Genomic DNA, 16,449 nt, shown 5'->3' with positions numbered 1-16,449 from the left:
AGAATCGTATAATTTTTAGATTATAAGGATTTTTTTTTGTTAAATGAATATTTGTATATTTTTTTAAATGTAAAGCAAAAGCATAATTTTTCTAGAAAAGAAAAATAAATTTATGCTAAAATTCTTAATTTTAAAAGATGGAAAAATATATCTTATATATTTTAAGATTATTTGGTATTCAATTGAAATTGTTGGATTTGAAATTTGTTGTATTCTTTAAATTTTAAATTTTTTTAATCAAATTGTAATTTATTATCTATTTATTAATAATTTATATAATGAATTATTATTTATTTATTAATAATTTAATTTCTTATTCAATTGAAGTTGTTGGGATTTGAAATTTGTTGAAATTGTCGTGTAAATTTAAAGATTATTTGTTATTCATTGTTGGCATTTGAAATTTGATATGTTTTTTAAATTTGAGATTTTTCTTAATCGAAATCGTAATTTATTATCTATTTATTAATAATTAATATCAACAAGTTATTTATTTATTAAAGAAAAAACGTGCATGAAGAATGGATCAAACTTTACTCTATATGCAACTAAATACTTTAGTGATTAACATGCTAAATAACTATTCTAATTACAATAATTAGAGTTAAGAGAAAATACTTACCTTTCAAGTCTTTCCCAACTTCTCGAAATCTTCTCCACGATCACGAATCGATACCAACACTAGTACTGACCCGCTATTCTATGAACTTAAAATCGGGTTGTGGGACCCGTTAAGTGAAGGAAATAATGATAGAAGGATGAAAAATTAGGTTGAGATAGGAGAGAAATTAGGTTTAATTTGGAATTTAAAATTACAAAAAAAAAGGCAAATTTTTCTTCAATTTGAAAAAAAAAACCTTTTAAATAGACAAATTACATTGAAAATTGCAAAATTGCAAAATTACATGCAAAAAAGCATGTAATTACTTTCTTAAATTTCAATACCTAATAATCCACTAACAATTAGTAAAATTTAGTGGGCTAAGTGTCTACATCTCATGTAGCTACCTATCCTACTAAGTGTTAGCGGGATTATCTAACAAAATGTTGGATTTTGAACAAACTTTGACTTTTTACCATTTGTCCGTCTTGACTAATTTTGACCTCCAGAGCATGAATTCATATTCATTTTTCTAAAATTCAAATCATATTTGAATATAAAGTCGATTAAAGTTTGACTTTTCAAAATCAAAAGTCAACATTTTGACTTTCACAACTTTGACCGTTTTCATCAATTTCATGATTCCCAATATGAATCCATATTCATATTTTTAATATTTAAATCTCATTTAAACATAAAGCTCTCTAACCGACGGCTATATATATATATATATATATATATATATATATTCGTCGGTTTCTCTCTCTACCTAATTCGAATTATTCCAACATATTATTCTAAGTTAATTCCATATGAGCTAGCAGGAGAACCTAATGGATCTATAAATCATGGGCTCCAACGATCAAAGATTAGTTGGCTAAACCCTTTTAGACCGAGTTAGTCAACATTCGTTAACTAACGGGTCATTCCACTAAAGTCTCGTAGTTGCACTCTCCTAACTATAGACATATTTGTGTTCATCTGATATAACCATGATCACTGATCAGTAAGTTAATCATTCACAGGTTGTTCGTAATCTCGGTTGTGTCAAAATATTGTTTTACCCCTAAGACTATATCTTCTTCCGTAAGTCCCACTGGTCTACTATTGAACATTTGGTTTAAGATCCAATGTATAAACTGAATCGCTCTCGAACCAATGAGAGGGCAGGATCCCTTGTTTAAGACTTGGAGTCAATCCTTAAGAGAAAAACCTATCTACTAACTTTAAAACAGGTAGGAGCGAATTTCGTTTTGTACCCTTTGTCCCTAGCCATCCATCCGGTCTTACCGCTGAAATGGGAGGCTTATTGGGCCAGTGTCGTTTAATTAGCTATGCTCACATATGTAAATCTAAGGATAATACCATTTGAACAAAAGTTCATAGTTAGCTCGGGATTAAGATTAAGTTACCTAGGTTATCATAATCGAAATAGTAGTCAACAGTATTAAAACTTAAAAGTGACTATTTCATGGTTCCAGTCTTATGCAAACTCTTTATATATGATGCCCCCACTCCCATATCTCTACATTAACGATTTAGGATCACATTGTTTGTAATAACTACAGAGTGGGTCACATCTATAGTGTTCCCGAAATAAGGTGTCCAACCTTATTCATATACTATAGACCGTTTGGACTACAAACTCGAATTTGATCCACATTTATGTCTCTATATAAAGTTCAAGTCTAAACTAGATAGCTTCGGGACCTTAGTTAATTGGATTCAAGATTATAGCAGTCTAATTTTATTAATAAGTCCTCAATAACAACTTTATTGAATAGAATATAATTTTAACTATAAACTACGACTTTTATAATATAAATTTCAAAATTTATTTATTAATAATTTAATTTGTTATTCAATTGAAGCTGTTGGAATTTGAATTTTGTTGTTTTTTTTTTTAATTTTGAGATTTGTCTTAATCAAATCGTAATTTAGTTATTTATTGTGATGATATTTTCTTTTTCTAATCATTTGAATTTTTTATGAAAAATATCTTTTTTGATCATTTTAATTTTTTAGGTATGTTGATATTTTTTAGAGGAGAAAAGTGAGATACTATCACAACCAATTCATGGTGGTGAATGACTGTTTGGATCGGTCTATCAAGGTAAACTTTTTCTGTCCTCCAATCTATCACATTTGCATGTCACAATCAACAAGGATGAGGATGTCGTCAAGGTAATTGGTCATGTTTTATTAACCATCAGTTTAACTAAGTTGCAAGAACTGAATTTGAATGAAAGAAGAAGCAAACCAAACTTTGTTTCTGAGATCGAAGATGGAGGTCTTTCTTTACGTTCAGAGGATTTTTTGTGAATGACTGTTGTTCTTTCGAGGATAATTTACGTCAATGGAGATGAAGAATACGAATGCAGAAAGATTTTGAAATTGGCTTCAATGGAGATGAAGAAGACAAACGAATTTGGGGAAATTGAGGATTTAATGGCTTTTAAGTGCTTTCATTGTTTAGGTAAGGAAAAATTAGGATAGAGCTGAAATAATTATGGTTGGAGAACCTGAATCAATTATGAGGTATTTTGGGTTTTGGAATAATTGTATTTGAAATGTGAGTTTTTTTTACTAGAGTAGGGGAAATTAAGATATTTTTGCACCATTTGTTTTTTCATTTTTTACGATTTTGCTGTATTAACAATTTAAATTAAATTTTTTCATTTATCCAAACTAAATACGTAAATTTGTTATTTTTCTGGCCCGTTCTTTTTTAAACATCTATGGAATATACATTTACACATGTATTTCAATATGACATTTACACATGTATTTCCTTTTAATTTCATTGATTCTTTATTAATGTTGGTTCAAATATCACAGTTGCATAAATTTTTTAGGAAAAAGTTAACAATATTTTAATTTTAATTTTTTATTTTTCTTAATAAATTAACATTTTAGTAATTTTGTTGAAGTTTTATAAAGAATTTTTCCATATTTCAAAAAATGTGATTTTAAGAGAATTCAATAACTTTTCTTCACATATTTCAAAGATGGAACAAAATTATTTTGATAAAACAATTTTAAAAAACATATTTATCCAACTATATTATTTTAGATAATTAGTATTGTTTAATTATTTTTTTTCGTAATATATCAACTATTTAAAAATAGATAGAAAAAAAAAGTTAACTTTTATGAATATAACAAAACATCAAAATATGTTCGATCGGTGTAACAAAATCAAAAAGCCCATGAAGCCAACCATCTTTTTTAAATATTCCATGTTTATCCTTGCTACTTTTGAATTTCATGCGGCTCCAATTTCTTCCTTCTTCCTTTTCATCTTCTTTCTTTTCTTCTTCTTCTAGTTTATATATATATATATATATATATTGAAATCATGATCATTGTTCTATAATTATTATTATTCTTTTTCATTATACTTCTACAATTGTTATCTTTGTTTTCAATGAAGCACCAATCTTGTATTATTTTTTTCAAAATGTTATTTGGTTCAAGATCGTATACCGAATATAAAGGACCTTGGAACACATCTTGAGCAAAATACGATTAGATCTTGGTACACTATCGTTTAGATATTGGTTCTCGATCATGTAGCAAATCTAAACAATATTGACATAAGATCCAAATATAAAAGATCTTGGAATACGATATTGAACAAAAATCGTTTAGATCTTGATACACAATTGTGTTCCAAATCTAAACAACATCGGTACACGATTTTGTACTAAATATAAATTATCTTGGTACACGATCGTGAACCAAGATCGTTTAAATTTGGAACACGGTCGTTTAGATCTTGGTACGTGACCATACTTAGTTGCCTATACGACAGTATATCATGATCGTTTAAAAGAAGAATTACACACAATCGTATAGCTGGTATTGATCCTACCTACACAATCATGTATCATATCTTACACGATCTTACACTATCGTGTATCACATATCTTACACTATCGTATATCATATCTTACACGATTGCATATCACTTCATATATGATCGTGTATCATGTTCGTTTAGAAGAAAAATTACACGTGTGTGACAGATTGATCGTGTGTTAACTAAACCATATTTTGTATTTTTTATTATGGACATGTATGCTTTTTTTTTTTTCATTTTCGAAACTGTTTTATATAATATAAATATTTTGTTAGTTTATTATATTTTTTAAAAAACCGTAATAAAAAATTATTTTAATAAATGTTTAAAAAATATATTTTAATTAATGTTTTAAAAAAATATTTTTAATAGAAAGTTATTCCTACGACAAATTTACCTCTTCAAGTGAGAAAATTTTCTTTAATATAATCTAATCGATAAAATGCTCTCCACTTATTTGATTTTATAAGATAATTACTTCAAATATTGAAGTAACAAGGGAGTAAAATAAGACATTTTTAAAAGAAATTAAATAATATTTTCAATTCAAGAATTGAAATTTGACTACTCTTTTCTAGACGGGTTGTAGGGAACATCTCCATCATACACAAATTACCCTCAAACTCAACTTTAGCTCTCACAAATTTTTTTTTTCGTGATTTTATTTAAAATGGTTTACTTTATTTTGGTATCTAATCACACTTTAAAATGGTTTACTTGATGGTGCCTTTTTTCTATTTTATTTTAAGATTAACCCATTTTGAGAACATTTGCGTAGCAAGAGATAGAATCATCTAATCGCTCGGAATAAAAGGAAATTAAAGGAACTTCCCGACAATACTAAACAAGCACACGAAGCTCTCATGATGATGGAAAAACAAACGAAACAATGGGGCTCCTCACCAGATGCACACCATCATCCCAGGTTAAGCTACCAGAGACTACCTTTCCACCAACATCTGCTTTAGCCCTCACAGTCACAGTGAAGGATATCTTTTGTCCAAGAGAACGGAAAGAAAGAGTAGCAGGACGTACTGTAACTTTGAGCCCGGGCGGAGCTTTAATAACTGCCTTATAAGTTGACACTGGCATCCCGACATTTGTGACAGTCCTGTGGTAGACACGACTAATCGATCTTTTACTTGGAGAAATGATTACTAGGCCAAAAGATGGATAGTTTAGATCTGATGCAGCTGTTTTTGTAACATCCGAACAGTTGTTTTGATCACCCGAAACAAGACGAAGTTTTTCTGTACTATATCCTTGCCCACATAAGAACTTTATGTAGTCAAGCTCTTCAGCATCATAGACTAAACCAGGGTTAACGGCATTTACTGGATTTAAGTGACCTGCTCCATATGCGAACTCAGCATCTGTGTTCAATTTTGGACTCATGGCAAAAGCTGTAAAAGATTAAAGATTAAGGTTAGGCAAGTGCATACGGAACAATATTTAAAGCACTACTATTCTTAGAGAGTAGTGACATTGATAAGTTTGATAAAGGAGTGCGTAGAGCCCTAGGAACATCAGCTTTTAATGTTACTTTGACATTAAAGTCCAAGATAACCATTATCCGACTTAAATCTTATTTTAGTCTCAAAATTTTTCTGACTTATTTTATTTTGATGTGTGTGATGTTCCAAACATTGCATTTTCGCCTCTACACTTTGTCTAAAAACTATTATAGTCTTTTAATAAATTACATCACAAACTTATTATTTGCTCATCTTACTGTTGAATCACCTAATCGGTATATATCTGAATAATCAAATGTTTCAAATCATACTTATAATAGGTTAAGTATAAAGTTTGCAAAAATGGATATCAATGTTTGTTAACCGATTAATTGTGAGGTCTAAATAATGTTCCAGTAGAAAAAAAATTAAAGGACCATGTTTTTTTTTTCTTTGACATTATAACAACTCTAATTGAGAATGAATGAAAGAATATAAGTGCATACAAAAAGACAAGCCCTCTAAAAGAGAGGGCTCCAATTTGTGTAAAATACAACCTACAGAATAATTTAAGGACGTCCTACTGCATTAAGATATTAATAGTAAAGCTAAAATAATTTTAAATTCATGTTTAGAGACTGCAGTCTAAGATTTCAAAGGCAATCGGTTAAAACCAGGAATTTTAAGACTAAAATTTAAGTTGTACTAAAAGAAAAATTAAGCTCAAACTATTACCAGTTGTCATAAGTGCTGACTTAATAGCAGCAGGAGACCAAGTTGGGTGGAAGGATTTGACATAGACAGCCGCTCCTGTTGCATGTGGGCAAGACATGGATGTGCCAGAGATTATGTTAAATGGAGCTATTCGGTTATCCCCTACTACACCTGTGATTGGTGTGCCTTCAGACCAAGATGCTAATATATCCACTCCTGGTGCTGCTAAATCAGGCTACAAGAGATTTCGAAGAGTCAAAATCAATGAGAACTTGGATTACAAATCATGAGTTAACTTAGTCAGATGTGTTACCTTGAGAATGTCCAGTGTAATTATACTAGGACCCCTCGATGAGAAGGGAACTACAGATGGAGAAGACAGATCCTCGATGGTAGTACTCTTTTCTATGATAGCTTCTGGGTTGCTGTCAAAGTAAAAACACACGATGAAAAAGGACAATTTCAAAGCATTTTATGCTTAAAAGATCAAAGTTGGCCATTGAATTTGCATGGTTTAAATTCTATTTTAGTCAATCAATGTTTCAAATTCAAATATTAGCTAGGTTTTAGTTTATCAATATCTAAATATCCTCCGTTAGACACTTTGCTTTACATAAAATATGATTGTAGCATTTAGCATTAACTTCTGTTAATCATTAAAAATAGTTCATATACATTTAGAAACTAAATACTAAGATATGCCTTCAAACACAAACATCTTTTCATATAGATTTTTAAAAAAACTCTACAAGAGGCGAGGACTCTAATTATTAAACATTGAAATATGCTCGAGTTTGGTTGGTCTCTAATTCTATTTTGATATTTTGGTGACTCTTGTGGTGGGTCGTCTTTTTGGTGCTACTAAAAGTATGAATTGGTTAGCCTTATGAGTGCTTTCTTTTAGACTCTCTGATGCAAGAGCAATGGTCGTGTTGTCAAGGATTCTTTCTCCTCATTTAATAGGTTTATGGATTTGGTTTTATCTACTACTTTTTATTGGAGCAATAACAAGCAACCTTTTAATAATTTCAGTCTTTCTTATATAGTCTCCAACTAGAGATGTTTCTTATAACTGTCTATTGGCTTTTAGGGTATCCTCTGCTCCATTAATCGATGAAATGTTTCTTCTAAAAAAACATTGAGAAATGATCGAATTACCTTAATGTAGACATCAATTGATGGAATATAGTATGTGCCTACCTATGCAGAACTTTTGAAAGTATCTTTTCATAGAAAGTTTATGAAGTTAAAAACTAAAACAGAGACTAAATACTATCTATCCTTTTAGCGATGTACCACTATACCTGTTTGATCTCAGGTACTGGAAAACATTCTTTCCAGCGTTTAAGTTTATCAACGAAATAGGTAGAGGGAAAAGAAAGGCAACTTCTGGGAGGGCAGGAACTTGCATTATTGAACCAACCGCACCACTAATCAGGGCTGCTTCTCCGTCACTGTTCAAATCGCATATAACAATCTTCCCCCGAACTTTGTCCACGTCCAAAGAACCAGGGAAGCATAACCTGCATTTTAACACCAGAGTTCAATGCCTCTAAACCCAAAACTTGTTCTCGAACTTGGGAAAAACACTGCACATTTCGATTTATCATAAAATCGTAGCAGAGGTCACATCAGCAGCAACTAGCAATTCCATGATAAGAAATCTTTTAGCTTCAATTACCTTGATATTGATCTACTGAAACCTGCAGTTGTATTAGGAGCATCGCCAGCATGAATAAGTGGAAACAACTTATCTCCAACATCGAATGTGTTCAGAGAGATCCCCTAACAAACAGGTGGTATGATAATTAATCAATAACTCAAACATAGCAGAATATAACACGTTCATGAAAGAATAAAGCATTCCAGGGCTTACGTAAAAGGATTCTCCATTACCCAACGTCACTTTAGTCACAAACTTCCTATCGATAGTGCTAGCAGCCACCGATAACGACCATGGAGAAACATTAGTGATACTACCAAGGCTAGGGCCAGAATTGCCACCGGAATTTGACGTCAGAATCCCATTCTTCATTGCGTGGAAAGCCCCAATAGCAATTGAATCGTTGAAGTAATTCTTGGAGAAAAAAAATCCGACGGAAATGGAGATGATGTCGACACCATCAGCAATTGCATGGTCGAAAGCTGCGAGGATGTCAGCGCTAAAGCAACCATCGGACCAGCAAATTTTGTAGACAGCAATGCGGGCGGAGGGAACGCCACCCCTAGAGGTCCCGGCGGCAAGGCCGAAGAGGTTGGCACCGGAGACAAAATTGCCGCCGGCAGTGGAAGAGGTGTGGGTTCCATGGCCTATTGTGTCTCTTGGAGAAAGAATATCGGCTCCGCTGAGAGGCTCACTCCGGAAGAATCGAGCTCCAATTATTTTACTTCATAAAAAAGTCATCCTTGTTGGCAACATATTTCAACCAAATATGGAGATTATATTCAAAAACATTAACACATATACAACTTTTTTTTTTTTAAATAAAATTGCAAAAGTAATAAAAATTTTCAAAATCCATCGTTAAAAGATCAGATTAAAAATAGAAGTCTATCACATCCAAATTTGGCTATATTTTTGTTATTGTTTTTCAAATTTACTATATATTTAATTAAAATTGCTATCTATTATAATTATTTTTAAATTTTCATCCAAAACATCAATGTGATGTGAATCAATATTTTCTCATTGTATAATAAAAAAATCCACTAAACATAGTAATTAACCAACAAATAGGCTCATACAACTATAACATAAATAATAGATATGTTAATTAATTTGTATTAAAATCACAAAATATTTATTTGTTAATTTAAATTTAGTTTTGTATTCTTTTATAACTTCATAAAAATATACATAGAAATGGAAATCCATACGATACTTCCTTCGAAATTTAGGTAAAGGTGAGACCTCTCTTACACATTGGTCAGAAATGGGAACTCTATGTTTTATCTAATGACAGTTGACAGTTTTATATATAAGGATGAGTTAAGTTATGGAAAATACTTCCATACTTTATGCTTTATTTTAAACAAAATTGTTTGAATTTTAAGATTTGCAATAGAATTCTTCCACTTTAAAGGAAAAAATAAAAATATTTATAATATTAGATTTGGATGGTATGATTTTTCTTTTTTTTTTTTTTGGTTAAAGGATGTTATCTAAACTTTGAAGAGTTTCAATTATATGAACAAAGGTAATTAAAAGAATCCTTCATTTTCCAACTTTTAAGAAAATGTCTTCACCCAAAATTGTTTACGAGAAAAACAACAAAAAATATGCACATCACCAAATGTGCAGTGATGAAGTTTTTGTTAATTTTTTTTTTTTAATTCAAATTATTGCATTTGTACTCATTAGTTTAGAAGGTTCCATTTAAAGATGACATTTCCTTTTCAACCCTTTTTATTTGAAAATTCATAATTTTGGTAAGTTTTTTGGGTTGATAATTTGATTTTGGGACTTTTTTTTATGAGTTAAATAGAAACTTTAGGTTTTGTTCGGTTGGTGGGAAAGAAAATTAATCCGTCGTGTCTAAGAACGAAGAAAACAATACAAGTATATATAATTGTATGAAAAAAACGAGGCTATATTAATATGAAATGTTTTTAAAGGCTCTTTTTTTTTCAAACTCAAAATAACTTTAATGAAATTGACCTAAACTTTTACGATTTTTGTTTTATATAAAGAAAAAGGGTTAATTTAATTCATTCAACTATTGAAAGTTACTATTTTTAAAACAAAGATACTAACAATGTACGTGTATTTATTATATTTAATCATAAAAATAGTTTTTTTTAGAACTTCCTCTTGAAAACTAAGGAAAATGACTTAAATAGCAAAATCGTTTAAAATATTTATAAATATAAAAAAATTTCATGATCTTTTAGTAGACGTTGATCTATCCATTTCTATCCTTATTTGTCATTGATAGATGATAGTAGTCTATGAGTATGTATCAGCATATTAGTGATATTTTGTTATGTTCGCAAAAAAAAAAAAAAAAAAAAAAATCATTTTGCTATATTTAAAAGAATCCTAAAATTTGAAGGTATTATTAGAACTCTTTGAAACTATCGAAAAAGATCTTAAACAAGGTGAATTATCATCATCTAAACTTAAAATAAAGATATATACCATATAAGTTTATTTTAAGTTTTTGAAACGTTTAAAACTTTAGAGATATTTTTTAAAAGAAAAGTCTAAATATTCTAAGCATTGTCAATAATCTAAGCCTTTTTAAACCGTAAATTAAAAAAAAATCAAGAAAAAAATTACTTGTTTAGCCTAATATATTGAAGATGCAAGTAAAATGAGTATTACTTGTTGCAAGTGAAATTTAAGTTGGGTTTGCATTCGCCTTTCCATTTAGATGGCGGTGGGCCAAAGCCTTCATCGGAAAAGCTTTTAGATTCCGGCCAAATTCCGGTATCCAACATTCCAATGATCAAATCACTCTCCAAGGTTGTTCTAGGAACTTGTTGGAAGAAACCCATGAAATCCCATGATCTTGTCGTGTGGAGTTGGTATTTTTCACTTGGAAACACAGAAACAACTTCATCCATCTCTGGAAATCCAAGAACAAAAAACCCCTTAATGGACTTTAATTATTAAATTTAACCTTTTTTTGTATAGTAGAAGAAGATGATGATGAACGCACCAGCGAGTTTTCGAGCTTCATCGTTGTTGAGCCTGGCTGCAAAGCCGCTGAAGCTCCGGTGATAGCTATACACTAGAGATTTTGACGCATCACTGAGATCAACAAAGTTGGTTTGAAAAGTTAATTAGTTAAATATACCAAATTGTTTTAGTATAAATATGTTTAAGTTAGGTCAATTTTTATGAATATGTTCATTTTGATGATTATAGTTCACATCAATGTTTAAAGAAAAATTTTAGGATTTCCTGCACCCATTTGATAGCCGTCTGCGTGTTTATTTGTTATATTGACTTTTTCTTTTTTTTAAAAAAAAAATTGTGTTAATCTTACAATTTCTTTACATGTTTTCTCTCTTTTTTTCCGTATAATAACATTTGAATAAGTTTGTTTTTTCTTTTGAATTATCGTTTGCCTTTTCAAGATATTTCTAAAATATTGATTACATGCCAAAAGATATCAATCAAGTGCAATTTAGGATGCTATTGTGCGAGTAACCATGCATTAACATTATTCCAGTTAAGAGCTAGGTTATTACGTGCACATAACAATAGAGGGTTACTCCCATACATGAAATATATACTTTAACTCGTAAATATATTTTTAATCAATCATACTTTTCATATAAATTATAAGTAAAATTACAACACGTAATACACTATATACAATATGACATGAAATGAAATAAAACTTAAAAAAACTTCTCATTTTTCTTTGAAAAAGTTACTCACAAAGCTAAACTTCCTTACTCTTTTATATCCCCTAGATCTTCTCTTCTTCCCTCTTGTCGCTTGGACTTCTTTTGGCATAGCTTTTCTTAAAACTTCCTTGTAAGCTCCCCTTTTAAACTTTTAAACTATTTATACAAATCCTAAACTAGATTAGTCATCTTTAAACTCATTTTAGCTTGTCAGCTTTTTCTGTGTCTTACACATGTAGGTCTAAATATTCCTTTTAAACATGTTTAACTTGAACATATCACGTAATTTGCTAACTAATCCAAATTTAAAAGTCCTTATACTGAAACTCAACTACCTTTCCTCGCCTAGCTAGCCTTTCCTCCCCTATATCTTAAAACAAAGCTTTTCCTCGTATCACCAAATCCGAACCTTTAACTACTCTTCCTTGCGTCACTAGACAAAATGCATACTTCCTTCAAAACGTCTAACAATTATATTTAGCACATTTACAGCTTTCTTCTCAACCCTTTTGTTCGCACGTTTTACATGAGGACGAAGATACAATAGGCGTACCTAAATATCTCACTAGGTTGATATATTCACACAACACCTTTAGTCATCATCAACTTTAAATGTGATACATTGATTAACAAAAAATAATAATATTAAATAAAAGGAGAGCTCGAAAAACATTAAGTTACAATAAAAACATTTTATTGTTATTCCATATAGTTATATTATTGTATGTTCTTTAATCTATTAAAAAACAAACCTGCCCTCTCTATACCTAGACTTAAGAACCCATTGCACTAACAAATTAAAGTGTTATCAAACATCAAAATATGCATTTCATACCTCATCCCATTAAAAGAAAGAAGAAACATACTTATAGTAGGTAATATATCATAAAAAAATTTCAATATAACAAAACTTTTTCAATTTTAATTTCTCTCTTTTTATGCCCAATAAAAAATTTATCGTTCAATTCCAACGATACTATCTATTAGAATCTTTTAAACATGACCAGAATTCTAGTTGGTCAATTTTTTAAAATTAACTATTATATTGGTGATATGTCTCATTGTCCACTCAAGTTTTATTTTATGTTTTTAATTCATCAAGTTCAACAAATATGGTAGGGAGGTATTTTGGTGGAAGAGCTATGTAATACTATAATCACCTCTTGATATAATAAATTTATTTTACAACTCCCATTTTTTCTACTGTTTTACTATTTTAATTACATTCATTATCTTTTTATTTTTTTTCTGGAGTGTTTACTATTTCCTACTCAAAATAAAAACAGTTTATACTTCAAACACATATTATTGTAACCAAAACTAAAAAAATAATTCACACCTCAAACACAAGATATAATAACCTACCTATAATAACTCATTATTTGTTTTAAATGTCCCTATGTATTTGAAGACAATTCAAAATCTACTTTTCAAAATTAATTTTAGATTATGCGACTTAAACAGTGTAAATTTTGAAATTAACACTTTTATGTTTTCATTGTGTTTAATTTTGAATTTTAAAATGCATGACTATATTAAATAAAAATGAAAAAAGAATGTTTAGAAGTATAGTATATATCGGTTAAAAGTCAAATTAATTTTCTAAAAATTAAATCATGTATTATGTAATATATTATAAATGATGAGCCATCTAACATTAGGGAATTGAATGATTATACTTTGTTTTTAACGAGATGATATTTAAGGTGTATTTAGATTGATTCGTAAAGTGTTTAATTTTTAAAATAATTTCTTTTAAGATAAATTAAGGTGTTTTGATATTAGATTAAAATAATTTTTAGAAAAATGAGATTATGAAATAAATCATTTTAGAAAAAACACATTCAACTAAATTTTAGAATAAATGTTTTGTATGGTGTTTAATGAGAAATCCCTCCCAAATATCTATTTTTTAATTTCTTTTTATTATCTATTTTTCACTTCGTCGTTTTTTTTAAATACTTTGAATATTTTTTAATGTGTGTTCGTATACATTTAAATATATGGATTTGCAAATGTTCATCTCTTAGTCAAATCTATTTCACTTTAATACATGTGAAAGAAATCATGAGAATGTCAAGAAGAACATGATCATTCGGTTCGTGAAATAAAGATGAATGAAGAACGTAATCGAATTTCACATCTTCTTGTCTAGTTGATATTATATTGTATAGAAAAAAATTATTTATCTTATGTATATTTTGTTGTTAGAAATCAATTATTTTTCTTTATGGTTATGTTTTTACATCTCAAAACATTTTTGCATTTAAAATTGAATTGTCAAAAAAAAAAAAACAAAGAAAAATAAAATTAATGTTTAGTTTCAAATAATTAAAAAAAATAATAATTTAAAGATAACGTACGATTAATTTTAAAATATATTTCTAAAAAAAAAATTAAAATGTGTGTATTTTTTTTATCAAATTAATTCATAATGTTTAATAATCTCTTATCGGAATTTGACTTAAATATAAACATTGTTAGTACAAGACAAATCAAATACAATTTTTCATATAAACATTTATAAATAGATCAAATCAAACATGTAAGTGTTTAAATGTTAAACTTTACTTAAAAAATAATTTTTAATAATACTTTTTTTAAAAAATATTTTTTGTTACACTTATTTTACAAAAAATATTTTTTAAAAAATGTATTATTAAAAAACATTTTTTAAGTAAGTAATCTAAATGGACCTTTAGTCGGTAAGTACAATTAGTTTTATGACTATTAAATAGATATAGTGTCAACACATTGGAAATCATTGGTTAAATTAGAATCTAATTTCTAAATATACTATTAAAATTGTGTTTACACGACCAATGTTTTCATTGAACGGATTGTTTTAAATATTGTGTTTTTAGATCCAACTATGAAACATGTCCTTAACATCTCAATCCAATTATAAATTGATGGTTGTCAACTTGAACATAATCGGGTGAGTATAGATATCGATTATTATTGTTTAGCAGCTACAATAAATATAAATAAAACCTTGTGGTAAGAACTTGTTGAAGCATGTTGGTGTGCAGTTCGGACGCAGCCAAGAGACCTCCTCCAGATGGTTTTCCCATGTACACAACATAAACCTGCTTCCTCTTTCAAACACACATACTTCATTTACCTCTCCAAATTAACTTAAATAATCATAGCAATTTTTAAAATTTGTGATTTTAATTACTTTTTTCAACTTTATGTTTAAAACTGACATATATCATAATGTAAATTTAGACATATAAAAGTGTTCTTTATATATATATATATATATATATATATATATATATATATAAAAGAATATTAAAAAGTACGAAAGAAGATGTACTCAAACATCTTAACTACTAAATTACAAAAGTGATCAAACATATAAAATATTAAGTAAACGTTAATACATTTTTTACATTCATATAAAATACACACATTTTTTAAAACTATTTTAAAAATACACAAATGAATATGACAAAAGTTGTGTATTATATGTACCATGTGTAGTGTAATATTTATAGGAAAAAAGAGGGAAAAAAAGAGTGAAAAAAGGACAAAAGGTTTATTTTTTTATTGACGTTTCATTAAAGATGAAATAAACCGACAATCATCTTGAAATGCATGTATAGGATATAACCTCATAGAATATAGACAAGCTCTTTCTATATATTATCAATTGATTTTGAAATAAAATATAATAAATGTTCTATATATAATGAGAATTTACCCAAGAGAGACACATTTCAGTCTTTTATAAGATGCATGAGTTCTATTTCTCATGCCATTTAGTTTTCGGTAAACCTTTTAATTTCTTCTTCTTTTCTTCTAAAACTCGTTTGACTTGATCATATATTAGATAAATATAAGACATATTTTTAAATATAGTAAAATAAAATATTTATAAGACATAGCCAAATTTTGGATTCTATCAATGATAAATATTGATAGACTTCTATCACTGCTTATCAACATGATTGATAAAAGCATATCTGTGCTAATCAATGTCTATTATCGATAGAATCTAAAATTTTGATATATTTTACAAATATTTTCTCAAATTTGTCATTTTTTACTATTTTTCTAAATATAAAGTTCTATCTCAAAATGATTTTTTTAAAAATAAAACTCTTATATATGTTTATCTAACCTTTATAACTGTATTATATTTTCATTTAAATTCGAAAGCAAAAAAGGAAAAATATTTCCCAACACTAGCTCTTAAAATTAACAGAAAACCAAAATCAATTTCTTAAAATTAACAGAAAACCAAAATCAAAATCGAATTAAATTAAATGTGAGAAAATGAAATAAATAATGAAAAATGAAAAATGGCATGCCTTTCTATCATCATCAGCTGCTTTGGAGGTGATGAAAAGCAAAGTGAAAGCAAAAGTCATTAGCAAAATCCTCCAATAATTGATAGAGAACAATAATCCATGGCAACGTTCCATTGTACTTTCAAACCACACCTAATAACT

The 16,449-nt window shown here is 28.6% G+C and overlaps 1 protein-coding gene across 1 annotated transcript; it reads right to left on the bottom strand.

Moving 5' to 3' along the window:
* Positions 1-5,165: 5,165 nt before the first annotated feature.
* Positions 5,166-15,063, bottom strand: LOC103500277 (cucumisin-like). Its single transcript, XM_051090938.1, has 9 exons — positions 14,984-15,063; positions 11,293-11,384; positions 10,956-11,199; positions 8,508-9,018; positions 8,313-8,416; positions 7,936-8,154; positions 6,945-7,056; positions 6,653-6,866; positions 5,166-5,866 (listed from the first exon to the last, which is right to left on the bottom strand). The coding sequence occupies exons 1-9, from the start codon at positions 15,061-15,063 to the stop codon at positions 5,325-5,327; spliced, it is 2,118 nt and encodes a 705-aa protein (XP_050946895.1). The 3' UTR covers positions 5,166-5,324.
* Between the last annotated feature and the right edge of the window lie 1,386 nt (positions 15,064-16,449).

This window comes from Cucumis melo, chromosome 10 (genome assembly GCF_025177605.1).
Source record: "Cucumis melo cultivar AY chromosome 10, USDA_Cmelo_AY_1.0, whole genome shotgun sequence".
In the NCBI taxonomy this organism is placed as follows: domain Eukaryota; kingdom Viridiplantae; phylum Streptophyta; class Magnoliopsida; order Cucurbitales; family Cucurbitaceae; genus Cucumis; species Cucumis melo.
Note: the sequence above shows the minus strand (reverse complement) of the source record. Positions and strands in the feature narration are given on the sequence as shown.

What these genes read in the sequence shown, in the direction of transcription:
- LOC103500277 (XM_051090938.1), bottom strand. Translation starts at nt 15,063, where the DNA reads ATGGGAAAACCATCTGGAGGAGGTCTCTTGGCTGCGTCCGAACTGCAC. An exon ending in TGAAGCTCGAAAACTCGCTG is followed by an intron (nt 11,200 to 11,292) that starts GTGCGTTCATCA and finishes TTGGATTTCCAG; the next exon opens with AGATGGATGAAGTTGTTTCT. An exon ending in GTAATGGAGAATCCTTTTAC is followed by an intron (nt 8,417 to 8,507) that starts GTAAGCCCTGGA and finishes CCTGTTTGTTAG; the next exon opens with GGGATCTCTCTGAACACATT.